This window comes from Passer domesticus, chromosome 1 (genome assembly GCF_036417665.1).
Source record: "Passer domesticus isolate bPasDom1 chromosome 1, bPasDom1.hap1, whole genome shotgun sequence".
Taxonomy (NCBI): domain Eukaryota; kingdom Metazoa; phylum Chordata; class Aves; order Passeriformes; family Passeridae; genus Passer; species Passer domesticus.
The window spans coordinates 127,278,959-127,294,649 of record NC_087474.1 but is presented as its reverse complement, the minus strand read 5'-3'; the positions used below and the strand labels follow the sequence as shown (position 1 = coordinate 127,294,649).

At 38.3% G+C, this 15,691-nt stretch overlaps 1 protein-coding gene across 1 annotated transcript in view; it reads left to right on the top strand.

Annotated features, from left to right (window-relative positions):
- CPA6 (carboxypeptidase A6) overlaps positions 1 to 15,691 on the top strand; it is an 82,666-nt gene that overhangs the window by 25,803 nt on the left and 41,172 nt on the right. The window contains exon 2 of the mRNA XM_064388450.1: positions 11,170 to 11,245. Coding sequence (XP_064244520.1) covers positions 11,170 to 11,245 — 76 coding nt within the window. The remainder of the gene's footprint in view (positions 1 to 11,169; positions 11,246 to 15,691) is intronic.

The following is a 15,691-nucleotide window of genomic DNA, read 5'->3' as shown; positions in this document are numbered from 1 at the left end:
CTTCTACATATCCATTGTGCTTATGTTCCCAGCCTTTAAAATCAGTAATGAAGATCATTGTGGTGATCACATCAAAATATTTTGGCTGGTTTTTTTCAGTTTCCTGATACATATAAATGCCTCCCCATGTTCAGATCCTGCAGGCAATTAGTGTACTGCTAATTTTACTGACATGTAAGGCGACTTGTATATTCACATGCAGATCCTAGATGTGGTTCCACATATATTTGCTGTCTTTATTCTTATCTATCTTATCTATGCTAGATAGAAGTGCTGCAAGCAATCATCTGAGGAGCTGCTGGTCTGTGAGCAGAGAGTGTGCCAGGGAGGGCTGGGAGCACACACCCAAATGGGCAGCATGGGCAGATTCCTCCCTTTGGGCAGATTATCAAGGAACTTGTATGGTATAAGAAACAAATGGATGTAACCTCTGTTTTTCCAAACAGAAAGGCTCAAAAAAAAAAAAAAAAGGCAAAAAAAAAAAAGCAACAGAGCCTGAAAACAGCTTAAATGTATCTATAAGCAAAAAGATTATAAATAGCATACATAAAGCTGCTTGGAGCAGCTGGTTAAGTGTTTTCTTTTTTGTGTGCTAAAATTGTCCCACCACGGAAGGTTTCTAAACCTTGTCTATAAATTCATCACCATGGAAAAGTGCTCCTTAGGAGAGAACAGTCCGTGAGTCATCATCAGCTTTCTTGTTGTAGTACTACATCTAGTTCCAAAGGGCTGTTTTGAACTCTTATATTAAAAATTATAAAAAAAACCAAACAAAACCAAAACTGGTCTTTATCTGAAAATCATAAAAATGTGAACATTAAAATCTGTTATACTTAGTAAAATAAAACACCTTATTGCAGGCACATGTACACTTAATTTGTTTATACCTAACAGGAAATTGGATTGATATCTGTAAGGAAAGATGGGTCAGTAAATACATTGCAATTTGAAGTATATGTGGTGTAGAATTGTAGCTGCACTTTTCAGTGCATCATTCTTTAAAGTGAAATAAAAAATTTTTCATGGAAATTACTTTTCTCTCCTTCTGCTTCACACATTTGGTTCCCATGCTCACTGAAAATGTAATTAAACAGTTTTATTTTCAGATTTATTCCAAAAGATTTTTTGAAAGTTGGCTTAAAGAAAACCCATTGCATAACAAAGCATCCAAAAACATTTCAAATTTTTTCAAAACAAGCTACTGTACAACACCTGACCATGCTAAAAGCCAAGTACATTTGTTAATATGTGCTACCCAACAGTGCAGGCTGCTTCCAGGGCACACCCAGACACTGCTCAGCAGTGTGCACCTTGCATCCTTTCTCAGGCAAAGGTGGTGGAACACAGGGCAGTAGAGTCACACAGGATTCAGCTGGAAGCCAAGATACACCCAGGGTGTGCTTTAAACTGGGAAATACTGGTGGGTGCAGCTGCACCTTTGCAGACTTACTGCTAGGTTTGTCTCACTGGTCTCCTTATTCAAGGCAGATGGTAGAAAACAAAAATGACACAAGGTACCAGGGGTCATGGAGACCAACCATCCAGCATTTTTAATCCAAAGACTCTACCATACATCTCTGCTTTATATATATTTAATCTGTTCCTTTCCTGCAGTATCATTTCTCCTGGGAAGATCTCCTGTTTGAAAAGAAGTTTGCAAATACCATTTGACCTCAGTCTAGGTGTGCAAGGTGTCCTTTGGCTGAGGGACTCTCCTCATTGCTGTCCTCTGAGACGCTCTACCTGGACACAAAGTATTGCATCTCAAGTCAGCACTGTCACCTTGCTCATGTCCCTGGGGGGCAAATGAGAGAGCTCCCTGTGAGACTCAGACTTGTGGCAGTACTTAGCAGGTAGCATCATGTGTAAAGATTTCTGGACTTGGTGCTTGCAGATTTACAATTTCTTCTCCAAACAGCATCTTAAATTGATGAACAGTTCAGCACCCAGATCTCTATTGAACTTATCTGAGACACAGGAATAGCTAATTGTCCTGTAATTGTAAAATAATTAAAAAAAAAAAAAAAGCTTGCCTTTTCTCTTTCTTAACCTAACAAGACTCCATGGAAATCCATGGAATTATGCCAGCTTATTGCAGTAACACCAGCAAAAAGAGAATTTTCTTACAGGATTTTCCTCACTTTTTTCAGTAAATTTGCTATATTCCCCAGCTTTAAAACCTACAGGTCTTGTCGTTTTGCAAAATTGTGGAGAGGCATTGTCCTTTATTTGAATAGTGACAGTAAAAGTGTACTTTCCATGAATTAAAATATATAATCATTATGTGGAAGAGCACTAGGCAAGAAATGATGATAGAATAGTTTGGGGAAACTTAGCATGCTACAGACATCTCATGCAGCAGTATTTCACACCATAACATTCTTTACTCCATAAATATTTTCATCTTTCTTGCTGTAACTTGCATAAATGAATAAATGCATAGAAAACACTAATGATAAGCCCTAAATTAAATCTAAGCTCACCGTCTTGACATTTACTTTTTAAAATATGTATGAGGCAATTCCTCTGATCTTTTTTTTATACACTTACAAACACATGCTTACAAGTTATTTGTGTTTCAGGGCCAAGTACAGTAATGAGTAAAGGCTTCCTCCTCCTATTGCTGAAAGACTTAGTACAGTTGTGAGGGCTTGAGGATCAAGGTTTTAAATTGAACTCCAGAGATTGCCTATCAGGAATAACCAAATCCTTCCAAACTTGGTCCCATTCAGCAGCAGCAATTGCTACATGCCCTTAACCCTCATTCTCTATGCTTTGAATGATCTTTACCTACCAAAAACACAGAGTTTTTCTTTATTTCTAGTTATTTTCTGAAGCTATTTATTAAAGAAAGATCCAAGACTTGATGGACTTAATGGCTGAATTAAAAGAACTAGGGTGAAATGCAATAGTTCAAGTTTAAGATTGTATATACAGGAATTTCTCCTTATTACTGCAAATCCTTTGGTTGGATCGAGGACAAAAAAACAGAAATGTAGTGTTCAACCATAGGAAGACTGTGATTTTCAGAGTGTTAGGGCCATAAAATTGAGTTTGTATGAGAATTTTCAAAGGAGTAAGAGAGCTTACACAGTGCTTTTGGTCCATGTTCAGAAGCAGAAAACAAGGAACAGGTGCAGAGAAGAGCTACAGGGACATCTGATGAAATGATCTCCAGATATCTCATCAACCAAAATTCTTCTCTTACTCTATTAAATTATTTCTCCAAAGATGGAAATCATTTTGGAATTAATATATTACAAGCATTATATGTATGACAGGAAGAGCATTATATGTAATGAGCATTACAAGCATTACATGTAATGAGAGGAACAGAGTACAATTAGAAAAGACCTGCTGGTCATAAGGGCTTCCTCTTTGCTGCTAAAGGAAATTATGTAAAAAAGGTGGCAAGTTTTTTTTTTCTGGGCCACCTGTAGACATTCTGTTTAAATTAGAGGAGAGAAATAAATAAATTTGAAATAAACACAAATTTAAATGAAGAATGTGATTTATGAAAATAAAAGTAAGATTTCTTCTTCTCTGTTTTTCAAAGATAGAAATATTATCTGATCCTTGAAAAGAAGTCATCAAGGCAGATAAATTACATGCCCCATTCGGTGGTTTTCATACAGCTGGAAATGCGCAGGTATTTGACTGCAGTGGCAAGTAAAGGTCAAGTCAAACCATAACTTATAAAAATTGGAGTGCAGATAGTTTATGTTCTATAAATTAAGGATTTTCTATGAACTTCAGACATTCAAAAGGAAAGGTTTAAAGCTTACACAAGTATGAAGTAAGCTATTTATTAGTATCACAAAAACAGCTATTTTACTTACTTCTGGGTATATGGGATTTTTACATAAGCACACTTGAAAAAATACCAATTTGAATGTGCTTTTTTCATGGTAGCGCATACTGAACGTAGGCAATTTTATCAGAATACCACCAGTTTAAAATTTTCATTAAAGACTGTAGAAGACTGCTTTCATTGAAAATATTCTTCATATTTCCCAGGTATGTAGCTTGCCTGAACAACCAGAAGTGGGGGTTATTTCCAACCTTTGAGCATATTTTAAAATTCCACAGCTGTCTCCAAAGCAAGCGAGCATAGGAACCGCTTTTTTGAACTCTTTGCTGTTATTCTACAAATATCAACGCACCGGAAAAATCTGAGATGTGGAAAATATTATATTATTTGAAAAAGAAAAGGGTTTTTTTTCAACAACATTGAAGGCTATGGAGTAAATGCAGAATGTCTCAAGACTTCGGAAGAGTTGTAGAATTTTGTTTTGTGAAAGCTGTATATGGTGCTTTCCACCTATGGTCCTGCCTTGCTCCCCTTACCATGGCCAACAGGAAGCTTAAAAGCCATGGGTTTATTTGTGTCTCCATACTCTCACAAGTTTCAAGGATGAGATCATCCCTGTTTATAGGGGTGGGGAGCTGAACCATGCCTGCACTGCCAGCTGAGCACAGCTCTGCAGCCCAGCCTGTCCATCAGGCTTTGCAGGCAGGTGTGTGCCTGGCCCCAGAGTCAGGCTGAGTGCCAGCCTTTGGCAGGTACCTGTGCTTCAAGCACACCCACCACGACAGAGTGGGGGCAGAATCTTGCTGTAGTCAAACCAATCCACCATCAAATGTCTCTAACCAAACACAGTCTGTGGTTTTTACACATGAATGGATACAAAGCATATGGAGCTCAGTGTAAGGAGCCTTCTGCCAAGCTGGCACTGAACCTCACTGGAAGTGACCTGTGGTTGTTTGTTCAAGGTCTTAAAAGAAGTCTGGGTAGAAAAAGTTTAATGCAGTCCTCTACCATTGAACCTTTTCCCCTTCACTCTTCTGCCCTTGGTATCTAAATTCTGTAACAACTTTCTGAGAGACTCGCTGTTTTTTCTTTCACTGAGGCCAAGACCAAATCTGCTGCACAGAGTTCTGAGATACTTAATTTGGAAATAGTTCCTGCAGTTGTCTCAAAATGTAGATGGGACTTAGAGTGAACTGAAGTAACTCTGAAGCTCAGAAAAGCCAATGAGCTTCTGTGTGGACTTCAGAATGATAGCAGCTGCAGGAATGTGCAGGCCAAGGACTGGACTCTGGCCTGAGCTTAAGCTAAGTGATCAAGACATGGATAAATGATGGGACATGACAGGAGAAATTGCTGAATATGACAATGTGAGCGGCTGACAAAAGATTCACAGAGCACTGTCAAGTACAGCTGGGTCTTGCAGAAGCTAAAGGAGATACTTGAGAAAAGGTTGGATTTCACAGGTAATTGAAAGGGAGTAGTGGGGATGTTTTTCGGGCAACAACACCTGGGTAACCCGATCAGTGATACCACATGAAGTTGAGATTACCTAGAAATGCCAGATTTGGGTACCAATACAGAAGCTGGGACCAGTTGGGGAAAAGTAATTAGGTATGGATTGTTTATTTGAGAGGAGACAGCAAAAGCAAGGTAGAAGTGTGGTGAAAGGGAGGATGAAGAACAGGAAAAAATGTACGCAGCTGATGTAATCAGATCTGTTCAGGACACTGGTTGGGGAGTAATTGTTTGCTACAGTCTAATCAGAACATTAAATCAAGCTTGTCTGGCCCCACCACACAAGCTCAACAGGCCTCTGCAGGATGAAAAAGGGAAGCTTTCCTCTTTGTGCAGAGGAGTGCCCAGATGGACAGATAAACTTTCTGGTCCTGTCAGGCCTGTGCCAGGCCTATGCATCATCATCTACTCCTTTCTCCTTACAAAGCACAGAGAAACTCACTTTATTGTCATAAGCCATGGCAATAAAGAATTAGATGGAGTTATAGCAGAAGCTCCTTTCAATAATATGTTACCAGAATGATGATGATCCTTTCTTTAAAAGTAGCAGTAGTTCAAATAATATGTCATTGCAAGGACTGTATCCAAGTTAAACAATCATCAGCTGTTTCATGCAAATATGTTATTACAGTATGTTTCTTAGGAAATTAATATGAATGAATATACATGCTGTTTCATTTAAGCAGATTACTGCAGCCTCCCCCCTGGATCTTAATCCTGCACAGTTAGCACAGTATTTCCTTGTCATCCAGTTGCTTAATTTGGTCTGTTTGTTTAAGTGTTTATTGGTCTTGTTGCTTCTTACTTTATTTTCTGCCCCGAATCACTGCCCTCTTTCTCTCCTCTTTTGCACATGTGTGGATGACACTTGATGAAAGCAAAACAGCATTCATTGCCACACACAGTTCATTTTTCTTTTTTGAGACGGAGACATGCACTGAAGCAATTGGTTCCCACTTCTTGTGTTTAAGCTAGGTGGCCCTGTAGCCAGTGTTTATGAGACATGGTAGGCCAGCTTTTATTGGAAAAGCTTTGTTACTTAGTTGGAATGAAAACTGAAATTTTTACAGATACTAACATTCCCCTACCATATGTCTCTGAAATGAAGAAGGAAGAGGAAGACTGCTGGTAATATAGCATTGCTTTAGTCTGTAAAGTTTCCTACTGGGTAAAGAAACCCTTTTTGCACCTGAAAAACATCTATGAAACTCAGATATTCCATGCTTGGGAATTAGCTTCCCAAGAACTCATCTGTGCTATGCTGATAAATATAATTCAATAGCATACTTTGCCTGCTCAGCATTTCTGCCTACATTACCCAAGCACCTATTTTTTGTTAAAAATTATAAATTATCTACCTCTTTCTTATACTAAGAATGGTCTCAGTTTTCCTGCCTTAATAGCTAAAAGGATGGAAAAATATAAAAGAAAATATACACATTGCTATCTAGACAATACAAATGGTGTTTTCTTCTGTTTGGATCAGCATCTGCTGTAATACAGAAAACCATAATGAAGGGCTCAGGAAGTTTTGTAAAGTTCTCTTTCCAGATGTACCCACCAGGTCTCAGGAAGAAGCCCAGCCTCATTTGTCTATCTTGATTTTGTAGCAATATTAAATCACAGTTTAAACTCTTCATCCTAGTAACAGAGAGAGAGAAAAGCATTAATGTTTTATTATTTCTTAACCTTTTGACTATCAGAATTTAGTGGAGAAAAGGGAATGAAGGAATTGATCTTTCATCACAAATGGTATCTGATGGCATATTGGGAGTTGACAAGAGGCTTTCATACTGTAGATCTTTTCAGATGTGTCATTCAGCCTTAATGAACCTCTAAAGTGCAGCAACTATGGCAGCTTGTTCTCAAGAACTGTAATCCCTCCTCTACTATTAGGAATGGATGCCTATAAATTGGGATTTATTTTCTTTCCTATTTTTTCTATAGGTATTTGATTTATAGCATATCACTTAAACTGTGTTTAAAATACTTGTAAAGCCTTTGTAAACATACTTTTATTAAATTCCATGGGAGAGCAGAGATCTGATTAAGGTTCACATTAGTCAGGAGAATAAAACAATAAAAAGGATTTTCCTGAAGGAAATGAGGAATTTACATAAATGCAGTTCATGCCATGTGACTTCATCAGGAAAGTTTCATGAGAGAGAACTGCTAATTCCATCAGTAAAGTGGTAGATGTGCTGCAGAATAGTTTCTTTGGATCCATCTGGTCTCTTCACAGATCAGTAAAACTATGAAATAAATGGGAAAAAAAGTAAATGAAAAAGCCAAAAAAATAAACCAAGGTTTTAGTTCCCATTGGCATCAGGAAGTATCACCCTTCCCAGGGCCACGTAGCATATTCTGTGTTCCTAAAGCAGCTGTGTCATTTCTCATACTGTTCCTGAAAAATATAAGGGGGTGATGAAGGGAAAAAAAGAAGTCATTGCATGTCAGTGCTGGCCAACAGCTGGTCACCCATTTTGCTCAGACATAAAACTGTCCCTGGGGACATCAGCAGTCTGGCTTCTACTCTGCTCACCACACTCATTCAGTCAGTTCATTTACTAAAGCTTGTGTTGTGCTCTTGGCAAAGGCTTTCAACACAATTTTGTGTTTACACAAAATTCAAAAGATCTCACTAAGTCCTAGCTTTAAATTCCATTAGCCTAATTGCTTTGGGTAAATTGAAAGTTTGTCATGGTGGATATAAATTTCTACACTAATTTATACAAAATATATCTCATCTTGCTGTTTGTTTAGAAATTTTTTTAAACTGTGTTTAAAAAAAAAAAGACTTAGAGGCATCATGGTTAGAAAAATAACCTTACCTGCATAAATCAGCAGACTGCTGACATATGTCTGCAGGCAGCAAAACTTTCCATATATATATATATATATATATACATATATATATATATATATATATATATATATATATATGATTGCTTGTTTCTTTCTCCTCAACAGCTCAACATAAAGGATGGCAGGAGACCTCACCAGGGGATGGCCCTGAGTATTTGAGCTGCCATTTATCAACCACATTAGTAAATTATCTGATAGATTTGTTGGCTTTTAAATAGTGGGTAGGTTACTGAATTTTTAACCTAAATTCAGTGGGTATTGCATAGTATTTAAGGTAATAATTGGATTTCTTTAATGTGAAATGTAACTAGAAAAACTACAAAGCTAAAAAATTACCTTAGAAGTGTAGATATCTGAAGTAAAGCTTGATTTCCTATCTGTGCTTTGTTGAAGAATGCATAATGATTATGCACTGACTAGCCAGCCTACAGAAGTGGGTGTTAGCAGATAGTTCTCAGGAATCCAGTGTATTCCCACATCTTGCATGCACAAAAATTGAAAGGGCTTTGCCATAATGGCTTATCCATCTTTTAATAAAATACTGAAATTACCATGCTAAACTGCTTGCTCTATGAGTTCTCTAGCAGCAGACTCAGCCACAGCTTGAAGCATTTCCCAGCAATGTGTCAAGTGATCAATCTGTCACAGCACCAATTCTTTCCTCTCTAGGGCAGGTTTTTCATCACATTGGAAACGACAGAGTTGCTGAGCTAATCGAAGACAGTTTACAGTTTGAATTCAGGACCATACCTAAGTGATATCCGCTCCTTCAAAATTCCATTACAGCTGTGTAACACATGCTTAGCTACTTACTTCATTAAAATCTGGTTTTTATATGTTGGTTGTACCAATCCTTCCAGAAATGTCTCATGGATCTTTATTAGCTACATCAGCTTCCTGGGCAATCATTACTTCTTTATTACTTTTTCATTATTTTCTTCTTAACAGCAATTTAGTACTTAGAACAAGTGAGTAATGGAAAAGAATATTACTGTTGTATGTATGATAAACTAAAAGCATCTATTTTCCTTTAAAAGATGCAGCAGTTATAGTACTCTAAGAGATTTATTCCTCTCTGTGAAAGCTCCAAAACAGGAGATTAAACTTGGCTTGGAAGCACAGTAATTTCTCCTAATTTTTTGGGCTGCCAAATTATAAAAAGAGAGCTTCAGAAATCTTTTTTCCTTAGCATAAGCCATTTGTCCAGTAGGGTCAACAGCAGGCCAGGAAAATGGACTAAGGTCTACACCTGTGGGTACATCAGTGTTATTGCAGCAGTAGCCTGGAGTCTAACTGGTCCAAAAACTTTAATGCCACGTAGAAGTTGGAAGACTTGGGACCTGCCAGCAGGGATGAGAACCAAAACTGGAGAGCTGAGACAGAAAGAAGCATCAGTGGTTAACCAAGGGGAGCAAATGTTGACTGTAGAGAAAAGACTAGAAAATAATAGAGAGTAAGGAAAAATTAGTTCCAGAAACAGGTAAGCCACTTCAGAATTCAGAATTTATTAGCAGTGCTTTCTTCTGAACTGGCAGTATTTAACACTTACCTATGTATGCATCAGGGATTCTTGCAGCAAAGAGGAGTCCTACCAGAGCTGTATCTGCAGTTCATCAAAGGCAAGACCTAGTGCCTGAGAACAGCAGCAGGGAGCCTTCCTAGAACAGTGAGCCAGGAAGGGCACACTCAGCAGTGCTGTTTCTGGTTGGCCAAATACCTTCTCACCAGACTCAGAACCTTCAGCAAAGGAGGAGAGCTCACCAGATACTTAAGGGTCAAACCTCTCAATGTCAAGGGAAATTCTACTGTTTAAAATTTTCAGATAATATAGAAACTGTAGACAAAGAAATTGTTTAAAAGGCATTCTGACTAGTGGATGGAACTGTAGAAATAAAGGTATGCATGACTGCCAAGGTCTCTTGGAAGAGAAGTACTGATTATCAACAGTACAAATTAAAAACTCAAAATGTAAGAAAATGCCAGAATTCACATTGGCAATTTAAAGTGTTTAATCCTTGTTGTGTATGGCTGATATTTTAGTTATATGATCATCCCCTCTATTTTCTGTGGTGTCCAGCATCCCATAGGTCATGACAGATTGTGGTCATTGAAGGGTCATTCAGTTTCTTGCTTCCTGTTTGCAAAATTATGTCCATTGAGATCATAAATCATAGAATGACTTGAGTTGGAAGGGACTTTAAAGGTCATTTAGTTCCAGCCCCCACTGCCATGGGCAGGGACACCTTTCACCTGAACAGGTTGTTCAGAGCCTTATCCAGCGTGGCCTTAAATACTCCCAAGGATGAGGCATCCAAAGCTTCTCTGGGCAATCAGTTCTTGTGCTCCTCACAGCAACAAATTTCTTGCTTGTATCTTACTTAAACTTACTCTATTTCAGTTTCTGTTAAAGAAAGTGATTAAAATCAGCTACCATTATCTAGAACCTTCTGAGCATCTATGAGCAGCTATTTACTTCACAAACTTTGTGCAAGTTTTAATGGGTAAAGCAAAAGGCATGCCCCAATATGAAGATCACCTCTTTTCTCAAGTCAACTCCTCTCCTGAATGCATGAGAACAATGAAGTTTTCAAAGTCCATTAAAGGTTTAAACATGAAAAAACAATGTATTTTACTTAATGGCATCCTCAAAAACAGATTAATCATTTTGGAAAAAACATTTTTTTTATACTGAGGCAGATGTTCAGTAAGGAAAATGTCAGCCTGAATGGCTTAATCTAGAAGAAATTAACAAAACATAGAAATGGAAGGTCAAACTGACATTGATCTGTAAAGAGCAAAGAATTTATATGAAAGTACATACTCCAGCAGCAAGTTTAGAAGCAGAGCTCCAGCTAACCCAACATTTTGCAGGTGCTGAAAAAGAGCACAATTACAGTAGCTATCTGAACCTAATTACTGTCCCTTTGTACTGCTACAAGGAGTCTTAAAGTGCCATTTCAATTTTCTGTTATTGGCAGTGATAAAGTCATACGAGTTGTTCCTGAGAGCGAGAGGGAAACGCAGATCCTGAGGGCTGCATTCAACAGGCTTAAGGTGAGTTTGATTATTTTCATCTTCTTTTTCTGAACTTTTTTGAACACTGTAGTGGATTCACTGACTTGCCTTTCGTTTGCCACTTCAAATTGTTTTGTTATCTGGAAAGAAGTCTTTGCCCATTAAATTCCTAATTTACCAATAAAACAGCATAGGTATTAGATATCATGCCTGACAAATTTAACAACACTTACTTCCTTAAAGTGATACAAGTGCCATACTTGTAAATTTGCTTTCTTTGTTCTTCCACTTATTGCCAGCATACATAGTTGTTTCATTATCTGCTCAATTGTTATTTAAAACACTGAGTTAGTTCAAGTTGTGAACACACAGAGGAATATGAAAAAGCCTTCAGTTTAAGAATATCTCTGGCAGAATAATTTTCTAGAGGCAGGTGATAGAGTGTCTAGGACAGGGAGCCAAAATCTTTCTTCCCTGGCCTTTCCCTGCAGATATAAATGAAAATCGGCAGTGCCACTGCAGCAGTGCAGCACAGGAGCTCTCTGCAGCATTGCTGCTTTGCTGGCACAGCTTACAAAGGCAGAGGCAGCATTTCCACAGCAGTCTGGCCCACTGTCCCAGAGCACGGGGACTATCTGTAAGCCAGGTCTATAGTCCTGAATAATGAACTGTACCATGCACATGCACTGCCCCCAGGCACTGTGGAAAAGGGATAAGCTTCATTAATAGTCACCAAAACAGCCTAACCCCAGAAGAATCAGGGAAGTAACAACTTGATCAAATCCACAGCATTTGGAGCATGTGCAAAAGCTTTGGGCTGCTCACTACCTTCAACTCCAGCAAACTATGAGGCAGTCCGTGATGTAATTCTGCGTCTGTTGTTGAAACCTTACATAAATGATTGTGTTCTCAGTGAGGAACAAATGAAAGTGCATATAATTTTCTAGTCCAATAGTCAACATCTGGGATACAAGTAAATCTAGTCTCTGTCTGCATACCAAATAAAACAAAACCAAGGCGTTAGAAGAGCTCTTACATCTTTCCATCTTTCAATTATGATGAAGCTTTCCTGCTAATGTTTTTAAAGAAAGACGACTGAGCTACCTTAGGTACCTTAGCCCAGGAGAAGGCTTACTGCTATGAATACTCCAGCAGTCAAGATGTTAACACTATCTTTAAGTAGGAAAGCTGAGGCTGTCTTTTTCACATCTGCATTTCTTAATACTGTGTTTGGTTAGTTCCCCATTCAAGATGCTGTACTTTGGAACCCCCATTCTCAAGACATCCAGCCTGTGCATGAAAAATTTCAGTGTTCAACAGAGGCAATGTCATGATGCTATGGATTGCCACACTTTGCACTGTAATGCCCAACTCTCCTAAAGAATATTGTCTCATATTTGTTTCTACACTGTTTATTAAGAACCTGACCTTCATCTGTGAATGTTACTGTAACACCTCAAAAAGGATACTTGTTTTACTCCCAATTAAGAAAAAAACCTAACCATAAACCTGAGCAATACATGTGGGAGCTGGTTTTTACATTAATTTCTCCCTCCTGGATGTTGGAACATAAAGAGGGAGCACATGTGGTTTTTTTCTTTCTCCTCATATTGTAAAGCCTGCAAAGCAAAGGGGTTACTCACCTTCCTGTTACTGTTTCTCATTACAGAGCTCCCTTAGGCTCCCAGAAAGAGATTCCTTCAAATCAAAGTGGGAGCAGTAGAAACTTGAATAAATAATTGCATACTGTAACTCTGAGAGCAGGATAATAAAATTTTGGCAAACTTCAGCAGAATCTGACTAGTTAATTAGAAAATGATTGATTCTGATGAGAAACTAAGCTGAAGAGGTTGAAAGGATGACTCAAAAAAGAGAGAGTGTAGCGACACCCAGTTTCATGAATGCAGGCTGGGTTTGGCTGCGTGTCAGGTCTTAGGGCTCTTCCATCTGCAGCTGCTTCACTGCCCATCTGCATGGGGTGGAAGAGACACCCAAGTGGATAACAAGTAATAGATATGTTTAACATTAATTTATCATATTTCCACCCTGCAAAATAACGTCAGGTTATTCCCTCATGAAGAAGTGAATCAATAATGACACTCCTCAGAAATGCCCAGTCCTTACAATACCAGCAGAAGTCAGTTGTGGCTGCAAGTCATCAGCCAGCCCCACTGGAGAGCCATGCATTTGGAGTTGTGTAATTTTTAAGTCTCCAATATCAATTCTCCATGTCCTTCTCCCACCCCCAAACTTCCAGAGTTGAAATTCAATGGACAGTGGATTTATGTTCTGTTTTTTAAATATGAGGCTTGAAGCACAACGTTGATTATATGCTCTGGAGAAAATGGAAGACAGCATACAAAAACCCCCCAAAACCCTCAGTAGTGCAAAATAAGTTGCAAACAAACCCCAGATATAGTCCTGTTGCCATCTTAGCACAACATGCCTGACAAACAACAGAACTATGAGCAGTAATGTCAACAGAGATGTATGAATTGCTATAATTACAAAGACTGCACTTTGGATTTTTTTTATTTTTGAGTCAGAAAACCAGAACTAGTTTAAAGACATATCTCATTTGAATCTATTTTGGTTTGAACAGTACATTAATACCAACCTGTTACATTACTCACACATTCTGTTCCTCAAGGGGGAAATAAAGATGGAACCAGAATCCTTTTAAGACATTACTGTTTTGTTATGTTACTCAGCCTTGTGCAAAAATTCAGTTTTCAGCCTGAGTTATGATATGGCCTGATAGTATTTACCATTGTCAGTATTATAAGAACAAGAAAAGTCAATAAAAATAAAACTTATATCACTTTTGTTGTTGAATTGAGAAGAATATATGCACTTGGGTTTCAGAGATGTTTCTCTACTCTGGAACGTCAGTCTATTAGAGATGAGGTATATTTCAGAGGTCCAAAAATTACACTTTCCAGGAATGTCAGGATTAGTTCCCATTAGTCAAACAGGAACTGTAGTGCAAAAGTCATTTGGGGAGCCCGGTTTATCCCTGGTATGATCCATGCACAACATAAATATTTTGAATAAATTCCCAGGACAGTGCAAGCACAGAATAGATCCTGCACAAATGGATTGTATGCCTGTTGCAGGATTTCCTTGCACAGAACTGACCATGTGTGGTAATAAGGCAAAGGGAACATAATCCCTTCTGTCCCAGGCTTCCTCCTTGCTGTGTCTAGTGGAGGGAGGTTTTCTATAGACTTGTGGTGTTCTGTGCTCAATCCAGCCATTTCCTTCTGCCTTTAAATGTGCACTTGTAAGGCAGAGTGGCCTAGCCTTTTCTTCTGGTGTACATCTCACAATCCAAAGAATTATAAGAAAAACTCCTCTCTGTTCAGTTCAAATGACCTTATCTTTCTGAAGGATTTTATCAGAAAGAAACTTGAAAAAATGATCCTGATGAAACTATTGCAAGGGCAATATATTTTGGTGTCAGGCAGAGAATAAAGCAAATGCAAAGATACCCCTCCTTATTGTCTTCTCATTTGGACAAAGGGAAAAGAATCAAGAAAACAATAAACCAGCATTGGAAAGAACAGCAATGTGTCATTTCACTCATTTTGTTTTATCTGCCAGCTTCTTAATTACTGTCCTTACCACTGATTCTTCCTGAGTAGATTTTGTCATTTACAGTCTGCTCTAACTCCAGGGCAGTGGGGGATGAAGTGGTGAGAGCTTTGCTTTTTGCCATGCTGAAGCCAATGCCATGGAGGTCAGCAAGGTCCATCCCTTTTGGGAAAAGCACCAGACACCAAAAGAATACTTTCCTGAATGTGCATTCACAGAAACCTACACTGAGACATCCTTGAAGGATCATCTGGGAACTGGCTATATGTCTTGATGTATTTGAAGTGTCCCAGTGATTAACTTGGACAGTGACAGTTGAGCTAAAACATAACTAAAACATAACCACAAAATTCATATAAGAATTTGAAGAATTTGAGGGTTTTTACTCCATATGGAAACCTCTTGATGTCAAACATGGCTGCTCTTCTACCAATACCTGAACTGTAAAGTTAATTCATTTTTACAGAAGGTGTAGTCCCTAAGAACATCTGAAACCTAGCATCTGGAGCTCCTCAGGAGGGATATTTGCCTCCCTTTTTTAAGGGAAAAAAAAAAAGAGTCATATAATGCTTGGTGTAACAAATCCCTGAATTCTACCCAAATTGTCCAGGCTCTGCTATCATATGAATGCCATTGCCTGTACTGAGTGAATAATGGATAATGAATGTTTCATTCCACACATTTTACTTTTGTTCATGAATTGCCCAGTGGCAAATCACATTAGTCATAATCACTTGCTGAGTAATTTCCACAAATTAGTTTTGGTCTGTAGCTCCATTGCCCACAGTACTTTGTTATTAATCATTATTATAAATTGATTCCTTCATAGGCTGGCTCTGTTAACTTTGAGGTGACAGAATATAGCTTTTTGTCCCTGGTGGGGTGAACATA